Below are 24,506 nucleotides of genomic sequence, written 5' to 3' on the forward strand. Positions count from 1 at the left end.
AACCACACAGATCACCACCCCTCGTTCTGCTCTGCACTGAGGGGAATGAATTTGCTGTAAAGGAAAAGGGTGCTCATTTTTGGAGTCCAATGTTGGAGTCCCTGGGTAGTGCAAACAGTTAACTTGTTCGACAGCTAACTGAAAGGTTAGAAGTTTGATTCCACCCAGAAGTGCCTTCGAAGAAAGGCCTGGTGATCTACTTTCAAAAAATCAGCCATTGAAAACGCTATGGAGCAGAGTTCTATTCTGACACACATGGGGTCGACATGACTCAGAGTCAACTCGACGGCAACTGGTCAGTCAGGGGTTAGGAGAGCTCTGCTTATGTTGGAGAGGGAAGACCGAAATATAGAGCAGGAAAGTAACTTACACGAGAACACACAGAGAATCAAGCAAAACCAAGGACTGCACCCTGATCTCTTGGATCTCGGTAAAGCATGCAAAATAAATCCTCTTCCCTTAGGCCAGTCTCACTCTGCAAAAGGGAAAAAGGGGTGTGTGTGTGTGTGTGTGTGTGTGTGTGTGTGTGCGTGCGCGCGCGCGCACGCATGTGCATGTGTGTGTGCATACCTGTGTTCAAACCCTAACTCTGAGGTAAGTATCACTTGAGCATCCTTCCTGTAAAACCAGGTTACAGCTCTATTACCTGACAACTAACTTCTTAGGAGATCCTGGGTGACAAGCGTCTTTCCTTGAGATTTGCTGACCTTCCCTGGGCCAGACTCTCCCACCACAGTTGGTCCCTCTCTGAATCATAATTATTCTTCCAAGCAAACGACTGTAACAAAATTCTCCCCAATCTCCAAGATAAGCCTATTCCCAGCCAAATCACCCAATTAAGTGAATGGAAAAGGCAGAGCAAGGAAGCAGGGATGCCAGAAGTAGACTTGGCTGGTGAGTCTCCCAGCTCTGCCAGGATGCTTAGTCAGAGCCTCTGTATTTAAAGTACCTCACTCTGTGTCCATGAGCTCTCATTTTAGCACAACTGTGACAGAAATGGTAGAAAGAGCAGAGTACGTCGTTTGCAAATATGCTTGGGCAATCCTTAATGAGAACATGAAGAGTGAATTGCCTTGTCCCCAGCAGAATGGGTGTTTTATAAGCCTCTTTGGGCCATTGAGGAGACATGTTATGGTTATTTAAAGTGAACATGAGTGTTTACAAATGTTAGCTTGTGAGGGACAGGTGATTTCCTGGGAGGATGAGGAAATACAGGTGAACGGCATACTGTTTCAGAGGAGGGGGAGAGGGTTCTCCAGGACAAGGGGAAGGGGCGAAAATATGAAGACATGAACAGAAAAAAAAAGAAATAAAGATTGTATTGAGCAAATAAACTCCAATTTTGGAGGCCAGTAGAGAACAGGAAATGTGGGGCTGTTAAATGACAGATGAGGATACAATTGGACTTAAACTCCTGAATAAGACCTGGAGAAATCAGACTGAAAAGACCTTGCTTCTCCAGTATTCAGGGGCACTGAGGGGCAATGCCCTGAGTAGTTGAAATGGGGATAAAATGAAAGGAGAGACTTACCAGGGAACTAAGAAGGGCTGCATAGGGCTGAATTCCACCAGATGGCTAGAAAGATCCCAGTAAGGATGTCTCCAAGACATGATCCTTAAGCTGGGCCAAGGTTACAGCATAATTGGTCCATCTGGGTACAGTTTGTGGATACCATTGGTGCAATGGTTTGGAAGTTGAACTAGATATCTTCTAGAATCTGAGTTTCTACGAGTCTAAGATTTCTAACATTGATGAAAAGTCACCTGCCTGAAGTTGATGCACCAGTCACTTGCCTGAAGTTGATGCCACTGATAGATGATTCCCCCTGAGAGGTAGAGCAGTAACTGGTAAACTCAGTTTTCTCAACAAAGACTAGCAGTCTTGAGGACCAACTCTGAGGAGGTATATTGGAGAGAACCTTGGGGGCCAGAGGCAAGAAAGTATCCTTGTACTCAGATTGCAGCAGCAAAAGCACAGGACAGTCTTCCCACTTTGGGGGAGGTGATGCTGAGGATAAGGGATGATTGCAGCAACTACACCTCCCAGTGGAGGGGGCAGTGGTGGTTCAGATGGTAGAATTCTCACCCTCCATGCAGGGGACCCAAGTTCGATTCCAGGCCAGTTTGTCTCACGCGCAGCCACCACCCATCCGTCTGTCCGTGGAGACTTGCATATTGCTGTGATGCTGACCAGATTTCAGCAGAGTTTCCAGACTAAGACAGAGTAGGAAGAAAGGCCTGGCGATCTCCTTCCAAAAATCAGCCAATGAAAACCAGCATTTTGTTTCCACCCACTGTGCATGGACTCAAACCATGAGTCAGGGGCGGACTCGGCGGCAACTAACAACAACATAGTTCTGCAGGTTACAGTGCACAGTGGCAACACACCCAAGGGGCTATTGCTCACATCATAGACATTTATATGTTTAATAAGGAGCACTGATGGTGCAATGGTCACGTACTCGGCTGCTAACTGAAAGGTTGGTAGTTCAAACCCACCAGCAGCTCCACAGGAGAAAAACTTGATGAACTCCTCAGTGGCCTTACTAGGGTTGGTGTCACCCAGTGCAGTAGCTCATGGTGTCACCTGCCCTCCGTGGACCTCCTCCCATACCAGACCATACAGAATCCATAGTAATGTTTTTTGTATTAATGTTACTCGTAAATCCTAATTCCCATATCTCACTCCTTCTTTTCGTTTAATTACTACTTCACTCTCAAAGAAAGTTATTGATACAGGTTCACAAACACTAATTATCACAATATTGCAACTAAAATACCAGAAAATTTGGCAAAATCAGCAGCTGTAAAAACACCAGCAGCAAGGAATACAACAGCACGCGCTTGTAGCACGTGCAGCCAAAACCACGTGATTTAAAGAGTCGTAATTGGGTAATAATGACAGCTCTGACTAGAGCACGTTAGAAAGTTCAAAAAGTAAATTAGTACAGTGTGTTAGCCTTGCAGGTATATTGATACGTGTAAGCTGGGCGTACAAAAAATGTTTCTGTTGTCATAACTAACTACAGGGATAAACTTATAGACGGTCATTTTGGTGTCATCCCAGAGGCATGGGGCAGGGGTTAGGGTTAGGGTTAGGGCTGCAAGTCCAAGGAGGCACCAAACCAGGCACAGAATGACATTCCAAGGTACGACAAATACAAAAGGTGCCTGACTGAGGCAGCTAAACAAGAGAGGGGAAAGCTTTTCTGCTGACTCGTCACTGCTATCAACGTCTATTCATCTTGAAATTGGGGAGGGGGGAGCAACTTAGAGGTTGCCCCTGGGTGCTCAAATTGGGAGGGGGTGCAATTTAGAGATTGCCCCTGGGTGCTCATTACCCTCACTAAGCCTCTGTGTCGCGCCTTCCTACAGTGTCACCCAGTGTGGTCTGCACCGCCGACACCCCTCTAGTGACACCACTGGATCTCCTCCTGTAAAGAATACAGCCTAGGGAACCCTGTTTGGAAGTTCTCCTCTGTCCTATGGGGTCACCATGAGTCTGAATAGACTTGACAGCACACAACATTATGTTTACTATGGCAGTTTTCTAGCAGAGAGTTGTAAAGTGTCAGAGAAGGTTGATTTTTCTAATGAGCAAGAGCACATTGTGGGCTAGCTGCAGGCCAAGTCCAGGCTTCTGAAACATTGGGCTTCATGCTGCAGACCGGACTGTAGGACGAACCCAAGTCCCCTTTAAAAGGTCAGCCCTTGCTAACATTCTCAAGTTTTTTTAAAAAAAGGCAACCTAAACCTAAATGTGTCCTGTCTGGTAGAATTACCTGCAAATTAACATCAATTACTTGAACATTCATAGCTTGGGGCTTCTTATTTCTAGGTCTGCAACCCTTAGCTGTAGACTCCAGCAGCTCTGCCCTCTGTTTGAAAAGCTGAATAAACTGTAAATCTGCATGCATCCAACAAGCCATTATCAGTCCCAGTAGAAAGAGGTCCGGGGTTTTGTTGGCATAACAAGGAAACAGCCATCCACTAGGTATAAGTAATATGACCTGGCTCTCAGCATAAACTAACTCCTAGCTACAGCCCTGAAAAGATGAAAGCTCCAGAGAACTGGGAGAAAAGATTCCAGCTACTGTCCAGGACACTTTCTGGGGCCATACATTCTCCACAGAACACCTTGCCACTCCAAATGGTTCTTGGAGCCACAGACTCCATGGAAAACACCTGTAAATGATGCTTCGTTTACCAGACCTAACTAATGAATCTGGTCGCCCAGTGGGACTAAGCAGGCTGAGAACAATTTGAAGGACCACAGTAATTACCTCCCAGGAGATGAGTCATTGTGCTTCCCAGCCAGTAAGAGAGCCCCAGTCATGGGCAAACACAGCCTGATTGGCTGAGACTACACCAGGCATCTCTTCTCAGGTAAACAACCTGAAACCAAAAGTTCTCTGCTTAGCTTGTCCCTCTGGGAGGTCTGGAGTGTTTGGGGGCCTCAGCCCAGCACTAAGAACTTGGTACCCAATTTCTTAAGCTGCTCCCAGTACACTGGTTAGTGAGGACTTCAGTGCACCCAGGAGACAAAGTGAGTAGCAAGCATGCAGCTGCAGTCTCAAAAGGTACCAGGGAAGGTAAGCACGGCATCTCTTGTGTCCTGCCTCCCTCCCCTTTGTCTCCAGGAGACAGTGCCCAGTCTCCCTCCTCAACATATTCTCAGTTATCTCAGTATCAGGTTCTCCACTTGAAAATCTGTCTTCACCTCCCGCTTCTTATAGACAAATTAAATGATTCTTTTATACTGTGAAGATGGGGAGAACATGAGTCATGCACTTAACTCTGCACTGGTCTGTGTTCGCAAAATAAAAGAAGGCAAGGTCCATGCCCTCAGACAGATGTTTCTGTATTAGAGGTACATATGTGGCCGCTCATACCACACTGTCTTAGTTATCTAGTGCAGCTATAACAGAAATATCACAGTGGGTGGCTTTAACAAACAAATTTATTTTCTCACAGTTTAGGAGGCTAGAAGTACAAATTCAGGGTGCTGGCTCTCAGGCAAGACTCTCTCCCTCTCCCGGCTCTGGAGGAAGGTCCTTGTCTCTTTGAGCTTCTGCTCCTGGACAGTCTTCATGTGGGTTGGCATATCTCTTCCCACATCTCTGCTTGCTTGTTTAATCTCTTTTATATCTCAAAAGAGACTGACTCAAGAACACCCTACACCAATCCTGTCTTATCAACATAACAAAGACAATCCACAGAAACCACAGAAATAAAGGTTAAGGTTTACAACATATATTTTTGGGGGACACAATTCAATCCATAACACCCACCTCACCAACTGAGGCACACCCCATTATTCTCACTCCTGCTTACAGAATATTGAAGGGCAAGGAAGGAGGAGAGAGGGTGAACAACCAGGCAGCAATAAAACTGTAGGTTTGGAAACAAAAGAAAGAAAAGAATTATAAAATCCCTACTTCTCCTCACTACATAATACCTCAAACATTCCCAATTTGAAATCCATCTGGGTTAATAAGCAGCTCTAAAAGAAGTTGGCTTCTATCGCTTATCCACTCCCTTGGTGTAAATGTGTTTAACCAGTTGTCGTCCAGTCAGCTCAAGACTCATGGCGACCTTAAATGTGTCAGAGTAGAACTGTGCTACATAGGGTTTTCAGTGGCTGATTCTTCAGAAGCAGATCACCAGGGCTTTCTTCCAAGGCACCTACCTCTGGGTGGACTTGAACCGCCAATCTTTTGGTTAGCAGCTGAAAGTATGTCAGCCATTTGCACCGCCCAGAGACTCCTGAATGTGTTTAGGCACCTTTCTTTCCTTCAAACCTCAGGCTATGCTCAACTACCCAAAAGGAATGGAAGCTATAATTGGGAGAAAAAAGGAAGAGGTTAAGAGGGAAAGAATGAATTTTGGAGCTTGTGTTTAAAGCCCTGTGTGTGCTTGGCCCGCTTCTCCCCAGCCCACTAGCAAAGCAAGGCCACTCCAGTGAGAAACAAAGGACAGCAGGAGGACACTGGGATTCCATTCATAATAATAATATAAATGGTTCATACAATTGAGTCCCCCTAAGCACTCCACACATATTACCTCTCTCTTATTCTCACAACTGCCCTCTGTAGCAGGTGCTACTATTAGGCCCGTTTTACACACGTGGAAACTGAGGTTTGGAGAAGACAAATGTCTTTCTCAGGATTATGAAGCTAGTAAGTGGCCTGACCCCAAGTCGTGTGGACTAACCACAATGCCAAGGCCTAGAGGTGAGAGAAACTCAAGGGGCTGCACGGGCAAGCTTCAGACATTTCTCCTGGAAAGGAGAGGAAACTACCCATTCCTCTGGCACCCCAGTACCCTCCTCTTGGTGTTACAGATCAGTCTGTCTTTGTCAGTGCTATTCTTCAGCTCAAGGAGCCCTGGTGGTGCAATGGTTAAGCGCTCGGCTGCTAACCAGAAAGTTGGCAGTTCGATCCCATCTAGGCACTCCGCAGGAGAAAGATCTGGCGATCTGCTTCCTTAAAGATTACAACCTAGAAAACCCTATGGGACAATTCTACTCTGTCACATGGGGTCACTATGAGTCGGAATCAACTCAATGGCATCCAACAACAACAACATTCTTCAGCTCCATTCTAGGTGATAAGACTTTTATGGACTAACCGGAGGACCTAGAACCATTGAAACACTAGAAACCCAAGGGACAAAAAAAGTCTTCTGGAATTTACTTGTTTATGTGTTTACGATTTAGGCACCTGGATTTTGAGTCAACCCAGAATGTTTTCCTGAAACTGACATACTCTGTGGTTCAGAAGGTCAAATTGTTCCACGACTATGGAAAAGAATTGTTGAACAAGTAACCAGGTAATAATGAGGCTTTCTCATGCTAAAGGCTTGTGTGTGTGTGTGTGTGTGTGTGTGTGTGAGAGAGAGAGACAGAGACAGAGACAGAGACAGAGAGAGAAAGAGGTTTGTTTCTGGAGTAGGAAAGAGCTGGAGTTTCTCCACCTGCTTACAGAATTGAATAAATCAGATTGCTACAAGTGAAGCATTCTGGATTATTATTGTGGATATAGACACAAATCCTTAGCTAAATAATACCACCTAATTTTCATTCATCCATTCATAGGATATTTATTGAGAACTGTTATATACTGGAGCCCCAGTGGTGTAGTGGTTAAGTGTTATGGCTGTTAATCAAAAGGTAGGCGGTTTGAATCCACCAGCTGCTCCTTGGAAACCCTATGGAGCAGTTCTACCCTGTCCTATAGGGTCACTCTGAGTCAGAATCAACTTGATGGCAACAGGTTTTTGGTTTTATTATATACCGTCTCTCCAGCCTAATACACAGAAGAAATACATAATCAAAGAGTTTTGAAATAGAAAGGAACTTAAGAACCATCAAGCCCAGTTCCTGAGGAAAAAGGCAGGGGCCCACAAGTAGAAATAACTTCAGAAGCCTGAGGCAAGGCAACAAAGTGAGGGGAGCCAGGCAGGTTTGAATCCTGACTGCAACTTACTAAACCCATTGCCATCAAGTCGTTTCTGACTCACAGCGACCCTATAGGACAGAGTGGAACCATAGGATTTCCAAGGACTGGCTGGTGGATTCGAACTGCTGACCTTTTTGTTAGCAGCCGAGCTCTTAACCACTGTGCCACCAGAGCAACTTTGGGCAGCCACGTAACTCTTACGGCTTTGGTTTTCTCATCTATAAAGAAAATTATAAACCAGGGTCTGCTCACCTGCCCTCCTGAGAGGCTGTACTGCTCGGTGACTGCTGTATGTATGAACACTCACTAGAACTGTACATGCACAGACAAAGGCTTTAATATGGTCTGGAAAGTCCCATCATGGTGGCCGTCCTGGGTCTAAGCAGGCTTCTGCATATATTATAGGTTTTAACAGCATGGTTGTTATCTGGATGAAGGGCACGGAGGGTGATGCTGTTAAGTAGAGCCACTCTGCAGTGGGTACCCATCAGAGCCAAAAGACTCAATCCATTAGCTGCCAAGAGTCTTGGCTGCTGAGGGCTCATAGCTGAGTTGCTCTCCAGGAATTGTCTTCAGCCAAAGGGAGCTGTCTCTTAGGGGCAGCCTGCATCCATCCAGTGCCTGAGTGGTCAGTGTGGACACCCTTGCCCCAAGTTGGGACATCTCTGAAGGGCCATCTTAGCTTTTAGAGCTCCTGGAAGGATCGGCTGAGGCCTGGGTTGTGACTACATCATGGTTCAACTCCACCCATGCCCAACCCTGCTTCTCTCATTTACTCACAGGGGCTGCTCCTGAGAGACTCTCCAATGACCCCTGCACAAACATCTCACTCACAGAATTGGCTTCCAGAAAACCTGATTTACAACATGCAAATGAACCTTATTCCTCAGACTTTCAGTCTCAGAACGCAGCCTCAAGACAGTAATCTGCATTGCAGACAAGGGTCCAGCTTCATATCAGAGCCATGCTCCATCCCTCAGCCCAGGTCAGTCCATCCAGGGGAGGTCATCCCTCCCAGCACCCACACCCAAATAGACACAAAAGTCCATCTGCTAATGGAGGAGGCAAGATGCAGTTCTGACTATTCCTTCCCACTTCCACTCCCTCTATCTAGGTGGGAGGTTCTAGTTAGTGGGATCATGAAGGGCATTTGAAGAGGGAAAGAGCTGCTAAAGAGCTTCTGTGTCCATAGAAATAGAGCTTTGTACAAAGGGGTGGGGCAATTTTTCTAGCCCTGGCCAATGTTGGAGGTGCCAGCTCTGTCTGTACCAGTCTAAGCATGAAGCAGAGGTCCATGGAGCTGCTGCTTCTTCCCCCAGAGCAACAACCCCCACCCCCAAGCACCACCCAGAGCCAAGAGAACTAAGTTTACCCACATCCATGTGGATCCCATCCCCCATACTCACATGGAGGAAAGAATAATATTAGAGATGTAGGTGACCAAACTCTAACCACAGTTGGTTTTCAGATGGTAAGGGGCCCATGGGAACTCTGCATTGAACAGCCAGAGGGACCCACAGAGGTAAGTCTATTCCTCCCACGAATGGAAGGCCTGAGACCAGATGTCCTCTGCCTCTTAATTCCAGAAGTCACACACGCGTCCGGACCACTTCCAGGCTTAGCTGCACCTACCTTCTGCATTTCCCCGGAGGAGATGTTGCAGGGGCTGCTGGGAGGGGATGCCCGCTTACACCGCTGTTGACTGCTCAGGGCCCAGGAGTTGGCAAAGTCATAGGGGTCCGAGGTCAAGGTCCCTGTGGATCAAAGTTTCAGGAAAATGAAGTCACAATTATACCTGTCCCAGAACGTCTGAGTGAAAACTCTAAGTTCTGTTATTACCTAAGTCAACCTCCCATTAGATTACAGCATACACATTTGTGTGAGGAGTACCTTTTGTGCAGTGCTCAGCATAACACCACAAGGGCATGAGTATTAGAGCTCAGCAAATGTTTGGTGAATGGTGGCTGAATGAATGGGGACAATGAGGAAGGTGACATGAAAAGTGATGAGGAAGATGCCTATCCACTCTCGCTTCTCCATGCTTTGCGTACCTTTCTATCGCTGTGGGCAGCATTCTCCCAACATTCTCCACCTTTCTTACTGCCTTGGCTATCTCCACTCTTTCTCCAAAATGCAGAGAACCACTTCCTCAAGGAAGCCTATCTGGGCCAGCTGTAAAGGTAGTCCCCAGTTACGTATTTGAATTACGACTAACCAGCACTTATGACTGTCTGGTTTGTTTGTTTGTTTTTGGTTTATATGATGTGCATATAACTGGAGAAGCAGGAAGCACCAGTGTTGAAGCTGTATGTTTGTGTGTAATGTTTCCAACCCACAAAGACAAACAAAGATCGGATTTGTAAAGACAGTGATAATAAAAGGCAATAATAACGAAAACGAAAAAAAAAAAAAAAGAGGTATTCGACATATGTCAGAATCAACTTAAGACGGAGTCATCCCTGTCATAAGTCAGAGACTACCCGTACTCCCTTTCCCCCAGCCCAGTCTGGGTTGGGTGTGCCCTTTCCGTGTGCTCCCTTGGCCTCCTGGGCATACCTCTATCAAAGCTTTCATCACACTTTGTGCTAATGCTCTTTTTGCTTATCTTCAACCCCCATTCTACTGTGAGCTCCTAATTAAGGGCTCAGGTTTTGTTTCTTATCTCTAAATTCCTGGTGGGTGGTAGATGCTCAAAAGATTTTTGTGGAATGAAGGTAAGGATGTGACATGGAAGTTATGTCCCCAATCATTGCATCCTCCAAGTTCTCACGGCATCTGTGCTTTAGTATTCAAAGCATTCATGCTATTTTCAGCTACCCACAACCTCATGGCCCTACATAAACCAAAACACCAGTTGCTGTTGAGTTGATTCCAACTAATGGTGATCTCATGTGTGTCAGAGTAGAACTGTGCTCCATAGGGATTTCAATGGCTAGTTTTTTACAAATGGACCACTGGGACAAGCACTCCTTTTGCATAGTCAGGCCTGGAAGAGTGAAGTATATTTCAAGGTAAAATGATACATTTGACCATAGGAAATCAGCTGTCGCTGGGGGAAAGAAAAGAAAAGCAAAGCTTCAGAAGTATAGTCAGTTGGCATCTGGGGTGTGGTAGGCAGAAAAAAAAATTCCCCCATCCCCACCCCTATAAAGTTATATTTACCTCTTAATCCCCAGAACCTGTGAATATTATTTTACATGACAGAAGATGTGATTAAGTTAAGGATCTTGAGAGGAAGTGCTTATCCTAGATTATCTGAGTAGGCCCTAAATGCAACCACATATATGCTTATAGAGCGAGGCAGAGGGAGATTAGACACACAGAGGAGAAGGTGATATGATGATAGAAGCAGAGATTGAAGTGATGCAGCCACAAGCCAAGGGATGCTGGCAGAAGCTGTAAGAAGCAAGCAATAGATTCTCTCTTAGAGCCTCTGGAAGGAGTTCAACCCTACTGACACCTTGATTTTGAACTTCTGGCTTCCAGAACTGTGATCAAATATATTTCTGTCATTTTAAGACACTAAATTTGTGGTAATTTGTTATGGCAGCCTCAGGAAACTAATACATGAGAGAAGCCAAAGGGAAGGGAGCCTAAATTTGTAGAGTTTCTACTGTGCACCAGGCATTGTGATCATTGCTCAATAGGTAGTCACTCCATGAAACACAGACTTGTACACTTTCTAAGAAACCACACTAAGGAACTGAGAGGCAGGCCGAGGTGAGACTTCGTGTTGAGTAGGGAAAGCCCTAGAGAGACTTAAGACACCTGGGGTCTGGTCTCAGTTCTCCCTCAGTCACCCTATTTAATCTTGGGTTGATCCCATCATTCATCTGACCCCATATGTAAAATGAAGGGTTAGACTAGCTGACCTTTAAGATCTCTTCCAGTCCTGAACTTCTATGAAGTGAAACTCTTTGGGGTAAATCTGAAATGAGGCATAAGAATGTTCAATAGATGGAATTACAAACACTCTTGCTTAGAGAAAACACTCTGAAAGCCAGAGTTAAAGCCAAGCTGGGCAGACTCCTGGGATGTCAAGAAGGAAAGTTAACCATCTGGGGATAAAAACTGTTGAGTCCTTACCAACCAAAGAGAACTAAACTCACAGTCCTCTGAGGATGATACCCAAAATATCACCAGTGCCCTGACCTCTAGCTGACAGATACCACCTGCTCCCTCGTAGAGTAGATCCCATTTTTAGTTTTTTAAACCTTAGAGCCTAGAATAAGAAAGAAAGATATTTTAGCTCTGAGACTTTTATTTCTGTCGATGTGGCAAACTAGAAAAATTTGGAAACTGTGTCACTACAAAGGACATGGAAACTTTATATAAAATATGACGAATATCCTTTTAAATCTATGACTGATCTCAGAACAAAACAGAGGGGATTCCAAGAAACAAAAAGTATAAGGGGGGAAGAAAGGAAGGAAAAGGACAGAAAATTGAAAAATAATACTGGCAAGTGTGACTTGATGTTCTGGCTATAGTGTTAGAGTGAGGGTGGCAATCTTGCCAATCATGGGACCTGGGTTCTAAAAGTTCCATGGAAATGGAAATGAGTCTTGGGTCTTGTGAAGAGTGGTGCAGCTGCATCAGACGTCCTCTATCAACTTCACGAGGGGGCAGAAAGAATCAAAATCAACATCAGCCCAAGGCTGATTCCTATGAGGTGGAGGTCAAACATACCTCCACTCTCCAACCTTTTTACCAATTATGACACCAGCTGTCCCTCCCATGGCACTCACTACTTCTCCACTGGATTCAATAATTGTTTGCGTGGCCACACAGAACTCACAGACAATACTCACAATTATAGGGTTTATTAGGGAAGTAACAGGTTACAATTCAGGATTAGGAATGTCTCAGGATACAGTCTTTCAATCAGGACAGCTTCTTCTCAGCCATGCCCACTGGCCCTTGGCCTCTCGGCCTCTCAGCTTTGCCTCTGCCTTGCTAGGGCAAGTGTTACAAAGCTCTTTAGCTCTGCCAATAAGTGCCCAGAGGCACCCCACTCCACCAGTAAGACTCGGCTCAAAGGCGCTCAGCTCTCTCGCTCTGTGGGTCAGCACACCCACTGTAGCCACCTCACTCCATGGGCTGGGCAGCCCACTGCACCATCTCACACTGGTCTCCTGGTTCTGCTGCCACTATTTCTCTGCTGCTGCATCTTGTCATCTCATGCCGTCTCCAGTGTTACAGCTGTCTTGGGTCTAGGAGCTTCTCAGCACAGGGACTCCAGGTCCAAAGGATGCACTCCACTGCTGGCTCTTCTTTCTTTGTGGTAGTAAGGTCCCCCCCTCGCCTCTGGGATGAGCTCATTTTAAGCCTAGCAGGATGGCAAAACTGACCAATCCCATCATTAGGGTTTCATATGCCTTATTTTCATAGCCCCACCCCTACAGGGGTTCAATATACCCTACTTGCATTATTATCAGGCTGTCCAATCCCCTTGGTGGGCCACAATCACCTTATTTGCATAGTCCCATCTAATAATTTTATGGGAGTCACAAAACCATGCATGGCTAGAAGGGCCATATAAAAATGACTCATCAACAGGAGTCCAGTGATAAGGCCCAGAAGGCAGAAGGGGAGTAGGAAGCTGATGATAGGGAACACAAAGTAGAGTAAGGATATTGTTGATGTGTTGTGAGATTGTTAACCATTGTCATAGGGCAACATTTGTAGTAACTGTTAAATGGGAGACTATTTTGTCCTGTAAGCCTTCATCTTAAGTGAGAATAACAGCACGATTAGAAGAGAGTAGTGAATGTCACTTAAATGTATATGTAAAAAAATTTTTGAAATGGTGTATCTTTGGCTATGTGTATTTTCACCAAAAAAAAAAAAAGTTGAGAATTCAGAGGGTTAAAATGTTGTGGGGTTGTTAACCAATGTCATAAAACAGCATGTGTGTTACTGTTACATGAGAAACTATCTGTTCTGTAAGCCTTCACCTGAAGTACAATAAAATATTAAAAAAAAAAAAAGGCTCATCACACCACAGGTCTGCATGATGTGGGGAGTTGGACCTAAGAGTTCTTTGTGAAGCTGAGACCCTTGAAAGGGCTATACCCTCCATGAAAAAGTAAACAAGAAAAAAATCCACTCTGAGGAACAGGGAAACAATAACAACGTTTGTTTCCTTGGTCTGTTCTCTGGATAGGAAAGGTTAAAAAAAAAGTCTCCCCTGAGACTTTGTAGCAGTGGGAACACCCTTATGTTGGATTGAGATTCCAGTTTATACTTCCTGTGAGATTCAGTAACTTCATATTGGAAAATTAATATAAAAACCCTACTAAAATATCTACACAAATGTTCATTTCACCACTATTCACAATAGCCTAAAGGTGGAAACAACAGAAATGTCCATCAACTGATAAATGGGTAAACAAAATGTGGTATGTACCAAAACCCAAAACCACACCCAGTGCCATCAAATTGATCCCGACTCATAGTGACCCTATAGGACAGGGTAGAACTGCCCCATAGGGTCTCCAAGGCTGTAATCTCTACGGCCACATCTTTCTCCTATGTGTGGTATATACATACAATGAAATATTACTCAACCATAAAAGAGGAGTGAAATCATGATGCATGCCACAACATGGATGAATCTAGAAATCATTGTGCTGAACGAATGTTAGTCACAAAAGAACACATACTGTATGATCTCACTCATATGAAATAAACAAATATATAGAAACCAAAAATTATTAGTGGTTACCAAAGGTGAGACGGAGGGGGAAAGAGGGATTTTTTTTTGCTTAGGGTGCATTGAGTGTATGTTAATGGTGATGGAAAAATTTGGAAAAGGATAGCAAGAATGGTTGCACAACTTGAAGAATGTAATCAGTGTCACTGAATTATACATGTAAAATTGTTGAATTGGTATATGTTTTGTAGTGTACATGTTGATCACAATAAAAAAAATTTACTAAAGATGAACTCATAATCCAAAATTATCAAATATACAAGGAAACAATCCACTATGAGTAGACACAAAAAGAACAAGATTAGATGCCAAAAAAAATCCAATAATAAAATTTTTGTATAGAGGCTATAAAACAAATATATTTAAAATTATTGATATAAAGAAGAAATTGAAAGCTTGATAAAAGAATAAGACACTAAGAAAAAATAAAATTGAAAAAGAACAAAATTGACCTTCTAAAAATTACGAATATAGTCAGTGGGGAGTAAAAATTCAACTGATGAGTGTTATGAATTGAATTCTGTCCCCAAAAAATGTGTGTTAACTTGGCTAGGCCATGATTCCCAGTATTGTGTGGTTGTCCTCCACTTTGTGATCCCATGTATTTATCCTATGTGTTGTAAATTCTAATCTCTATGATGTTAATGAGGTAGCATTAGAGGTATTTATGTTAATGAGGCAGGATGCAATCTACAGAATTAGACTGTATCTTGAGTCAATCTTTTTTGAAATATAAAAGAGAATTTCAAGCAGAGAGGAGCGGGACCTCATTACCACCAAGCAAGAAGAGCCAGGAGCAGAGTGCGTCCTCTGGACTCATGGTCCCTGCAGTGAGAAGCTCCTAGACTAGGGGAAGATTAATGTCAAGGACCTTCCCCCAGAGCAAACAGAGAGAAACCCTTCCCCTGGAGCTGGTGCCCTGAATTCAGACTTCCAGCCTCCTAAACAGTGAGAGAATAAACTTCCGTTTGTTAAAGCCACCCATTTGTGGTATTTCTGTCATAGTAGCACTAGCTAACTAAGACAATGGAATAGACAGCAGATTAGGCAGAGTTGAAAAAGAATTAGTGACCTTGAAGATATATATAAGCAGTGATGTGCTGGTAAGCCAGCTCCCTAGAGGGGGAAAAAGCCCTAATTGATAGCATTTGCTGATTTCCATGGCATAAATACTCCCACCATGACCATTTCATGCTATGAGTGTGATGTAGCACAGATGGGAAGAGATGCACACAGTCTGTTATCACCAGCTGGAATAAGCACACCACTTGAACTAAGCAAACTGCCCAAAAAAACAACATAGAGGGATAAAGAGATAGAAAAATGGAGGTGAAGTGAAGAGAAAAAAATGATGGAATAAAAATATCCATAAAGTCCTCGGGGAACATCTAGCTCAATTGGCATAACACAGTTTATAAAGACAGTGTTCTACATTCTACCTTGGTGAGTAGCATCTGGGGTCTTAAAAGCCTGTGAGCAGCCATCTAAGATACTCCACTGGTCTCATCCCTTTGGGAGCAAGGGAGAGTGAAGAGAACAGGATACAAGGAAAAGATTAGTCTAAAGGACTAATGGACCACAGCTACCAAGGCCTCTACCAGACTGAGTCCAGTACAGCTAGATGGTGCCTGGCCACCACCACTGACTGCTCTGACCAGGATCACAACAGAGGGTTCTGGACAGAGCTGGAGAAGGATGTAGAACAAAATTCTAACTCACAAAAAAAAGACCAGATCTACTGGCCTGAAAGAGACTGGAGAAACTCCAAGAGTATGGCCCCCAGACACCCTTTTAGTTCAGTGGTGAAATCACTTCCAAGGTTCACCGTTCGGCCAGGGATTGGACAGCCCCATAAAACAAAACAGGACTAATGAGGCACAGCAGTCCAGGGACAAGGACTAGAAGGCAGAAGGGGACAGGAAAGCTGGTGATAGGGAACCCAAGGTTGAGTAAGCACAGTGTTGACATGTAGTGCGGTTGTTAACCATTGTCATCGGGCAGTATGTGTACTAACTGTTTAATGAGAAACTATTTTGTTCTGTAAACCTTCATCTTAAGTGAGAATAGCAGCACAACTTGAAGAATGTAGTCACTGAACTGTAGATGTAGAAATTTTTGAAATGGTGTATTTTTGGCTATGTATATTTTCACCAAAAAAAAATAATAATAAAGGTCAAGAAGGGAGAGGGTTGACATGTCATAGAGTTATTAACCAATGTCGTAAAACAATGTGTGTAGTGACTGTTTAATGAGAAACAATTTGTTCTGTAAACCTTCACCTGAAGTACAATAAAAAAATAAAATAAAATAAAACAATCCATAAAGTCTATCAAATAAAACAAAATACCCAACACCAGTCTAATAGTTTTAGAAGAAGAGAATACAAGAAATTCAAGAATATAAGAAATGTGCAGAGAAATAAGGGAAGTTGATATTCAAAGAGAAAATGATTGAAATTTTTCTAGATCTAATGAAAGATATGATCAAAAGATTTAGGAATTGCATTAAGTCCCAAGCAAGGTATTTAAAAATACAATCTACACCTAGACACAACATACTGAAATTTCAGAATACCAAAAACAAAAAGATAACTTATAAACAAAGAGTAAAGACATAATCTGCAAAGAAATAGCAATTAGACTAATAGAATACTTCTCAACAACAACAGTGAAATAGTATCTTCAAAGTACTTGAGAAATAACTATCATCCTAGAACTCTCTAACCAGCTAAAGTGTCATATAATAATGTGGGAGTGTTTGCTTCAGTTCACTACCAGACCCTGAATAAAGGAATTACTAATGGATGTTTTCCAGGAAAATAGATATTGAATCCAGGGGAAAGGAGTCAGATGCAAGAAGAAATTAGGAGCAAAGAACCTGTTAAACATGAAGGCATATCTAAACAAGCACTGATTATTTAAAACTATAATAATAATTATAATAGTAATAATAACAACAACAATAATGCCGAATTTAGCAGTATTTAAACAAAAAATAAGGGCAAGAATGTAATTTAAGATGATAACCAATGACTGAAATAGCCTTTGTACTGGGAGGAGGGTAGAAAACTTAGACTTTGTTAAGTCAAGAATGCAGTTTAAAATTTTAAGAGAAAACAATAAAAATACAAATAGAATGTAAAATTTTCATGTCAATTGAAGGATAAAGAAACTCACTTAGTCCGAATGAAAGGAGAACAATAGGGGTGGGGTGCAGATAAGGGCAGTAAAGCATAGAAAAAGCAGTCATAGTAGAAAGCACAAAATACAATGATAAATATAAATCCAAACATATCAACAGCACATTTAATGTAAAATAAATGAAAAGAGGCAAAACTTTCCAATGAGAAGGCAGAAAATACCTGGGTAGATTAAAATACTGGTATTAAGATATAATAGATACAACTGCATACCTATAAAATCGCTAAAATTTTAAAAAATGACAATACCAATGGCTGATGAGGATGCAGAGCAACTGGAAGTTTCATAAATTGCTGGTTGAAATGGAAAATGGGGCAGCCACTTTGGAAAGCAAGTTTCTTACAAAGTTAAACATACACTTGCCGATGTAAACATACAACCCAGCAATCCCACTCCTTGATAATTACCCAGAGAAATTAATATGTCTACACAGAAATCTATACATGAATGTTTATAACAGCTTTATTCATAATTGCAAAAAAACTGGGGCCAACCAAGTGCGAATGGATAAACAAACTGTGGAACTCTTCAGCAGTAAATAGGAATGAAGTATTGATACATGCAATAACAGATGAATCTCAAATGGGTTATGCTAAGTGAAAGAAACCAGACTCAAACAGCTAGTTACTGTATGATTACATTTATAAGAATTTTGGAAAGGCAAAGCTATAAGGACAGAAAAAAGATCAGCGGCTACTATCGGCTAGGAGTCGGGGTAAGTGTTGACTACAAAGAGACAGGAGGAATTTGGGGGCTGATGAAACTCTTTTATAATTTGATTGCGGTGGTGGTTACATGACTCTATACTTTTATGAAAACTCATAGAACTATACCCTAAAAAGGTAAATTTTAATGTTTGTAAACTATACCAATTAATCTGACTTAAAAAAACAATCAAATCCAGCTATGTGCTGTTTCATGGGACACATCTAAAACAAAACTTCACAGAAATGTTGAAAGTATGGAAAAAGCTTTATCAGGCAAACACTACTCAAAAGAAAGGTGGAAGACCTATATTAATATTAGACAGATTTTAAGGCAAAAAGCATTACTAAAAATTATGATAGTCGTTACATAAAAGGAATAATTCATCAGAAAGAGTCAACATTTCCAAAATCATATGCATCTAATAACAAAGGTTCAAATATACAAAGCAAAACTTACTAGAACATGAAGAAATTGACACATTCACTACCACTGTGGAAAATTTTAACATAACTTTTAATTAGAGGGTAGCTGGGTCATGAGGAAGAAGGCTATTTTACATTCAAATGTCCGGTTTTTGCAAGGGAACATCACTAATTAAATGTTTATGTGACTAAAATTATCAAAAAAGGATTAAATATTAATAGTGATTTTCAAATTATTCATTTTATCTTCTATTACTTATCAACACACACATATAAACTGGTCTCTTTGGAGATAGTTAAGGACCACTTTCTATAGATTTCATCCATTCCATTGTAGTGGGCTACAGAGGGTCTGTTCAAACCATCAAGCATTTACTAACCATCTACCATGTGTAAGTTGCTATGGGGAATTTCAAAGGTGAACAAAGTTAGGCTTGAGTAGCTCCAAGATCTGGTTTGACCAAAAGTTAAGGCAATGAAGTGAATGCTAAAAGATAAGGTTGGCAAGATAAATTGAGATGAGGTCATGGGAGGTTCAAATGCCAGGGGAGGAATGTTAGTGAAAGTTTAGGAGCAGGGAAGTAACAAGTATAACCACGCTTTAGGAAAATGGTATCTCAGAGATGCTTACCTTCTTGGGTCACAAAGTCATCTTCAGCAAACCTATTGAAGTTGCCACACAGCCCACAAGTCTTGTCGAAGTATCTGTCTGACAGCAGGATTTGGAAGTTGCCACTGCCATCGATCCTGGCCACAAAGCCATAGGTCTCACTGGACAGCTTGTAGTACCCAGCTTCAGTTTCCAGATACAGCCCATAAGATGCATAGGGCATGGAGACACTGCAGGAGAAAGGATTCACTCAGGAAGTGGGCTTCTCATAGATTTTCTGGATGTCCTCCCACCCTCCAACCCCAGTTCCAGGCTACAGGGTTCAGGTTACGGTGGAACATGGCTGATGGTCAAGACCAGTAACAGGAGACTGGTTCTCACCCAACCTGGCTACTCACTTTCTCTGGGTACATTTACTTCCTCTCTGAGCCCCAGCTCCTTTATCTGAAAAATGAGGGGGATGTGCAAGGGGACCCCCAGGGTTCTTTCTAATTCAGACAGTCTGGGCTTCTGACTTACCTTTGTTCCCCCTGCATCACAGTACCATTGACAAACACATGAATGTCAAAAAATTCCCCGAGATACACGGAGAGGCTCACTCTCTTGCCGTTTTGGAAGTCTCCTGAAAGAGAAAAAAGTCAGTAGTGGTGATTATTTAAAAAATAATAATAATTGTCACTATTATTTATTTATTCATAATCATTATCTCTATAATTTTATCTCAGCAGAAAACTCCCCCAAAAAGCTTAATAAATGGGCAACAAAAATCTCCCTAAAAATCTCATTTACTCACTCATCCTTCCATCATCTAAAAATATTTATTGAGTGCCTTCTGGGTATATAGCCCTCTGGCGGGCCCTTACATTTCACAAAAGAATTATGTAAAAGCATGACATCTTCCCTCTGGGAGTTTACAATCTAAGTATAAAGATAAGACAGGCTTGCAGCAATTGAATACATTGTAAGGCAGCAAATAAAAGCAACAGTAAGAGTTACTGGTAACAGGTATTTTGTTGTTGTTGTTAGGTTTCGACTCACGGTGACCCCATGTGACAGAGTAGAACTGCCCCATGGGGTTTTCTTGGCTGTAATCTTTATGGGAGCAGATTGCCAGGTCTTTCTCCAGTGGAGCCGCTGGGTGGGTTTGAACCACCAACCTTTTGGTTAGCAGCCAAGCACTTAACCACTGCACCACCAGGTTCCTCAAGAAGTACTCTAGGATAGAGTTATTTAAAATGTGATCTTAAGATAACCCAAATCAGAACTCAGGGCTGTTTGTTTAAGATGGAAATTCATGAATCCTGCCTTAGGGTACTGAATTTGAATCTCTGGGAGTTTAGGGATATTGCACACAGTGCATGGAACTCAATAAGGACTCAATAAATGATCGATATTGCCATTAGACCACCACCCGTTTGTCAGTTTGTCATATTGTGGTGGCTTGCATATTGTTCTGATGCTGGAAGCTATGCCACTGGTATTTCACATACTAGCAGAGTCATCTATGCTGGATAGGTTTCCGCAGAGCTTCCACACTAAGACAAGCTAGGAAGACTTGGAGATCTACTTCCAAAAATTTAAAGTTTTCCAATGAAAGCCTTATGGATCACAGCAGAATAGGTTGGTACGCACTACACAATAGTCACAACAATGGATTCAAACATACCAGTGATTACATGAAGATGGCTCAGACCAGGCAGTGTTTCATTCTGTTATACATAAGATCGCCACGAGTTAGAGTCTCCGATAATGGTCTGGTTGTGAAGGGTAAACATCAAGATGAGGGTGATGGCAGTTGGCATGGAGGAGGAGAACAGGCAAGAAACACATTTTCTACAGCGCTAACAAGACCTAACAATTTCACAGCTAGTCACTAAGAACTGGCATTTGTGCTGGGCCCTCAGTATTCAAAGAGAACTGTAGGAAATGAAGGGACTACAAGGAACAATATAGAGACTGAGTCTCCAAGACTTGGAGACTAAGAAATTGATAGAAATAGGGAAGATGAAGAGCAACCAGTAAAGACAGAGAGATGGAAGATGTTAGAGAAAAAGGGTCAAATGATGGAGCATAGAACCCAGGTTGAAAGGTTAGCCTTGGGAATGCAGAAATGTGTCTTCTGCTAGGAGGGACAGGGAAGTGTGGGCTTCAGCTCCTCAGCAAAAGAGGGGACAAGGAGGTCTGTGAGCTAAGTCCAGGAAACTTGGGAAGGCTCATTGACTTGAAGCGGTGCTGTCATGGCCAAGGCCACCAGTAAAGAGAGCAAGGAAGGGGTCTCCTCACTCACTCAGACCTCACAGAGCAGAGGTCTGGGAGGAGGAGTTCCTCAGTAGGGGTCTGATCACACATAGATACACGTGCACTCAAACACACAAAAACTTCCAACCAATCAGGATGAGCCAGAAACCATACTTGCTTCTGGTGAGATTTGAGTGAGGGCTGTCACATGTAAATAAGGAGCCCGTTCTAAGAATAGAGTCTTAAATGATACACCATTAGCAGCTCAGAGACCTCCAGGAAGGGATCCGAGACCACTCACAGCCTGCAAACCACATTCCACAGAGCTGCAGACCAGGAGAAAAGGAGTCACCAACCAAGTCAAAGAGTTTTTCTCCTGTTTGAGCTGGCGGGTCTTGCTCGCTCTGCATTTTGACCAGAACAGTTTTTGCAGCAAGCCAGTGTTTAAATGTTGAGCATAGTTTCTGAGAGCGAGAAATTAGCCAAAGAAAAGCAAACAGAACTGGATAGATAATGGATAGGATAAATTTAGCAAAACCTTAATGATAGAAGCTGTGTAGGGTGTATGGGTGTTCACTCTTATAAACTTTCCATTTTTCTGTACATTTGAAAATTTCCATAGTAAAATGTTAAAAAGCAAACAAACAAACAAATGGGACAGCTTGGCAGCAATCTCTGGTTTACAATCCCTCTCAGGAGCACTCTGGCCCCTGGGTATTCACATGGGCCCAAGCCCAAATCCTTTCCTCAGTCTCTCCTGAGACTAACACCCTGAACACCACACATCAGCTTGGGGTGAGCCTATGCAACAGTGCACAACCCATTCATAACCTCCTCACTGGATACGGAGAGAACAGGAGGTGCCCCTGTCTGCAGAGGGGGATGTACAAACCAGCCCAGAGGTCTGAGTCTCTGATCCCTTATGACCACAGAACCCTCTCATCATCAGTGTGATACTCCCTCCTCACCCCCAATCTGACAGGGCAGTGGAACAGGTGGTTCTGCCCTTGCTTCCCTGAGTAACTGGACCAGTATCTCACTTCTCAGCCAAAGGTCTCTCCCTCCTAGAAACAGGAAAGGAATCCCAGTACACCTCTCCTTCTTACAGACACTGTCTCTCCCGAGGATTCAGAAAGGGCTAACGAGAACAAGTCCACCAGCAAGTTTGAAGCAGAAGCGTGGGTAGAAACACTTTAGATGCAACAAGGCACCTCGGGGTCAGTCACTGGCCTGCAGCTACAGATCGATAGTTCTTCAAGACCTTCAAAGATGTACAGTCCTAAGGAATGGATTCCACAGAGGGTGAGGTGACACACCCAAGCTACGCCCTGAAATGAGCTTTAAGCTTTGAGCCTTGAGAGAACTGATCTCCTAAAAGTCTAAATCAAACAACATTCTTGTTGTTGTGTGCTGTCGAGTCAATTCCAACTCTTAGTGTCTCTATATGACAGAGTAGAACCGTCCCATAGGATTTCCTAGGCTGTAATCTTTACAGGAGCAGATCACCAGGTCTTTTCTCCCATGGAGCCTCTGGTAGATTCGAACCTCTAGCCTTTCGATTAGCAACCAGGCACAAGTCAAACAATAAAACCAAAACCAAGCCCGTAGCCACTGAGTCAATTCCAACTCATAGCGACCCTATAGGACAGAGTGTAACTGCCCGATAGAGTTTCCAAGGAGGATTTGAACTGCCAACCTTTTGGTTACAGCTGTAGCTCTGAACCAGTACACCACCAGGGCTTCAAACAATAGTCCAGCTTAATTGGCAAAGAACATTTTGCCTTGGACAATGTGCACTTTTAAAGAATTATCTATGTGCAGTTTTGTCAACAGAAACTCCAAAGGTCAGACTAGAGCTATGTTTTAGGGTAAGTCAGTAATTATCTGAATTGTTCTTCAGGAAAATGTTGCATGTCCAGACCTGGCAATCTGCTCCCATAAAGATTATATCCAAGAAAACCCCACAGGGCAGTTCTATTTTGTCATATGGGGTCCTTATGAGTTGAAATTGACTTGACGGCACCTAATAACAGCAACAGGGCCAGAGGTAGGGCAGGAGAGGGCTGAGATTGTGAGGGTTGATGGGGACTGAGCTGCACACTCCCAGGAGCCTGTGGGACTCCTGACCCAGGAGGGCAGAGGGGGGCTGTAAGAGCAGTCAGTCTACACCCAACACAAGGGGGAGCAAAGGGAGTTTTGAAAGTGTGCCCTGGTGAGGGGAAACATACTGTGGCAGCTGAAAGGATCTTGGAGATCATCTAAACTAGTAGCTTTCAGACTTTTTGGCCCAGAATTCAGAGTTAAAAACACATTTTACTTCATGATCCAACACACATACACATACATGTCACATAACAACACTTACCCTTACCACGTGCCATGTACTTTGATATTTTCTATTCTATTCCATTTAATTTTTTTAAATGCTTGTTGTTGTTGCTGTTAGGTGCTGTCGAGCCAGTTCCGACTCATAGCGACCCTATGTTCAACAGAACGAAACACTGCCCAGTCCTGCGCCATCCTCACAATCTTGTTGTGCTTGACCCATTGTTGCAGCCACTGTGTCAGTCCATCTCCTTGAGGGTCTTCCTCTTTTTCGCTCACCCTCTACTTTACCAAGCATGAAGTCCTTCTCCAGGGATTGATCCCTCCTGATAACATGTCCAAACTATGTGAGATGTACTCTCCCCATCCTTGCTTCTAAGGAGCATTCTGGTTGTACTTCTTCCAACAGATTTGTTCATTCTTTTGGCAGTCCATGGTATATTCAATATTCTTTGCCAACACCACAATTCAAAAGCATCAATTCTTCTTCGGTCTTCCTTGTTCATTGTCCGGCTTTCACATGCATATGAGGCGACTGAAAACACCATGGCTTGGGTCAGACGCACTTTAGTCTTCAAGGTGACATCTTTGCTTTTCAACACTTTAAAGAGGTATTTTGCAGCAGATTTGCCCAGTGTAATGTGTCTTTTGATTTCTTGACTGCTGCTTGCATGGGTGTTGACTGTGGATCCAAGTAAAATGAAATCCTTGACAACTTCAATCTTTTCTCCATTAATCACGATGTTGCTTATTGGTCCGGTTGTGAGGATTTTTGTTTTCTTTATGTTGAGGTGTAATCCATACTGAAGGCTGTGGTCTTTGATCTTC

General features: G+C 43.0%; 1 protein-coding gene across 1 annotated transcript in view; it reads right to left on the reverse strand.

Moving 5' to 3' along the window:
* VWF (von Willebrand factor) overlaps positions 1-24,506 on the reverse strand; it is a 197,875-nt gene that overhangs the window by 165,949 nt on the left and 7,420 nt on the right. Inside the window, exons 3-5 of the mRNA XM_023741484.1 lie at positions 19,635-19,737; positions 19,137-19,345; positions 9,093-9,214 (exon numbers count right to left, since the gene is read on the reverse strand). Of these exons, the coding sequence (XP_023597252.1) occupies positions 9,093-9,214; positions 19,137-19,345; positions 19,635-19,737 (434 nt within the window). The remainder of the gene's footprint in view (positions 1-9,092; positions 9,215-19,136; positions 19,346-19,634; positions 19,738-24,506) is intronic.

This window comes from Trichechus manatus, unplaced genomic scaffold, assembly GCF_000243295.1.
Source record: "Trichechus manatus latirostris isolate Lorelei unplaced genomic scaffold, TriManLat1.0 scaffold00182, whole genome shotgun sequence".
Taxonomy (NCBI): Eukaryota; Metazoa; Chordata; class Mammalia; order Sirenia; family Trichechidae; genus Trichechus; species Trichechus manatus.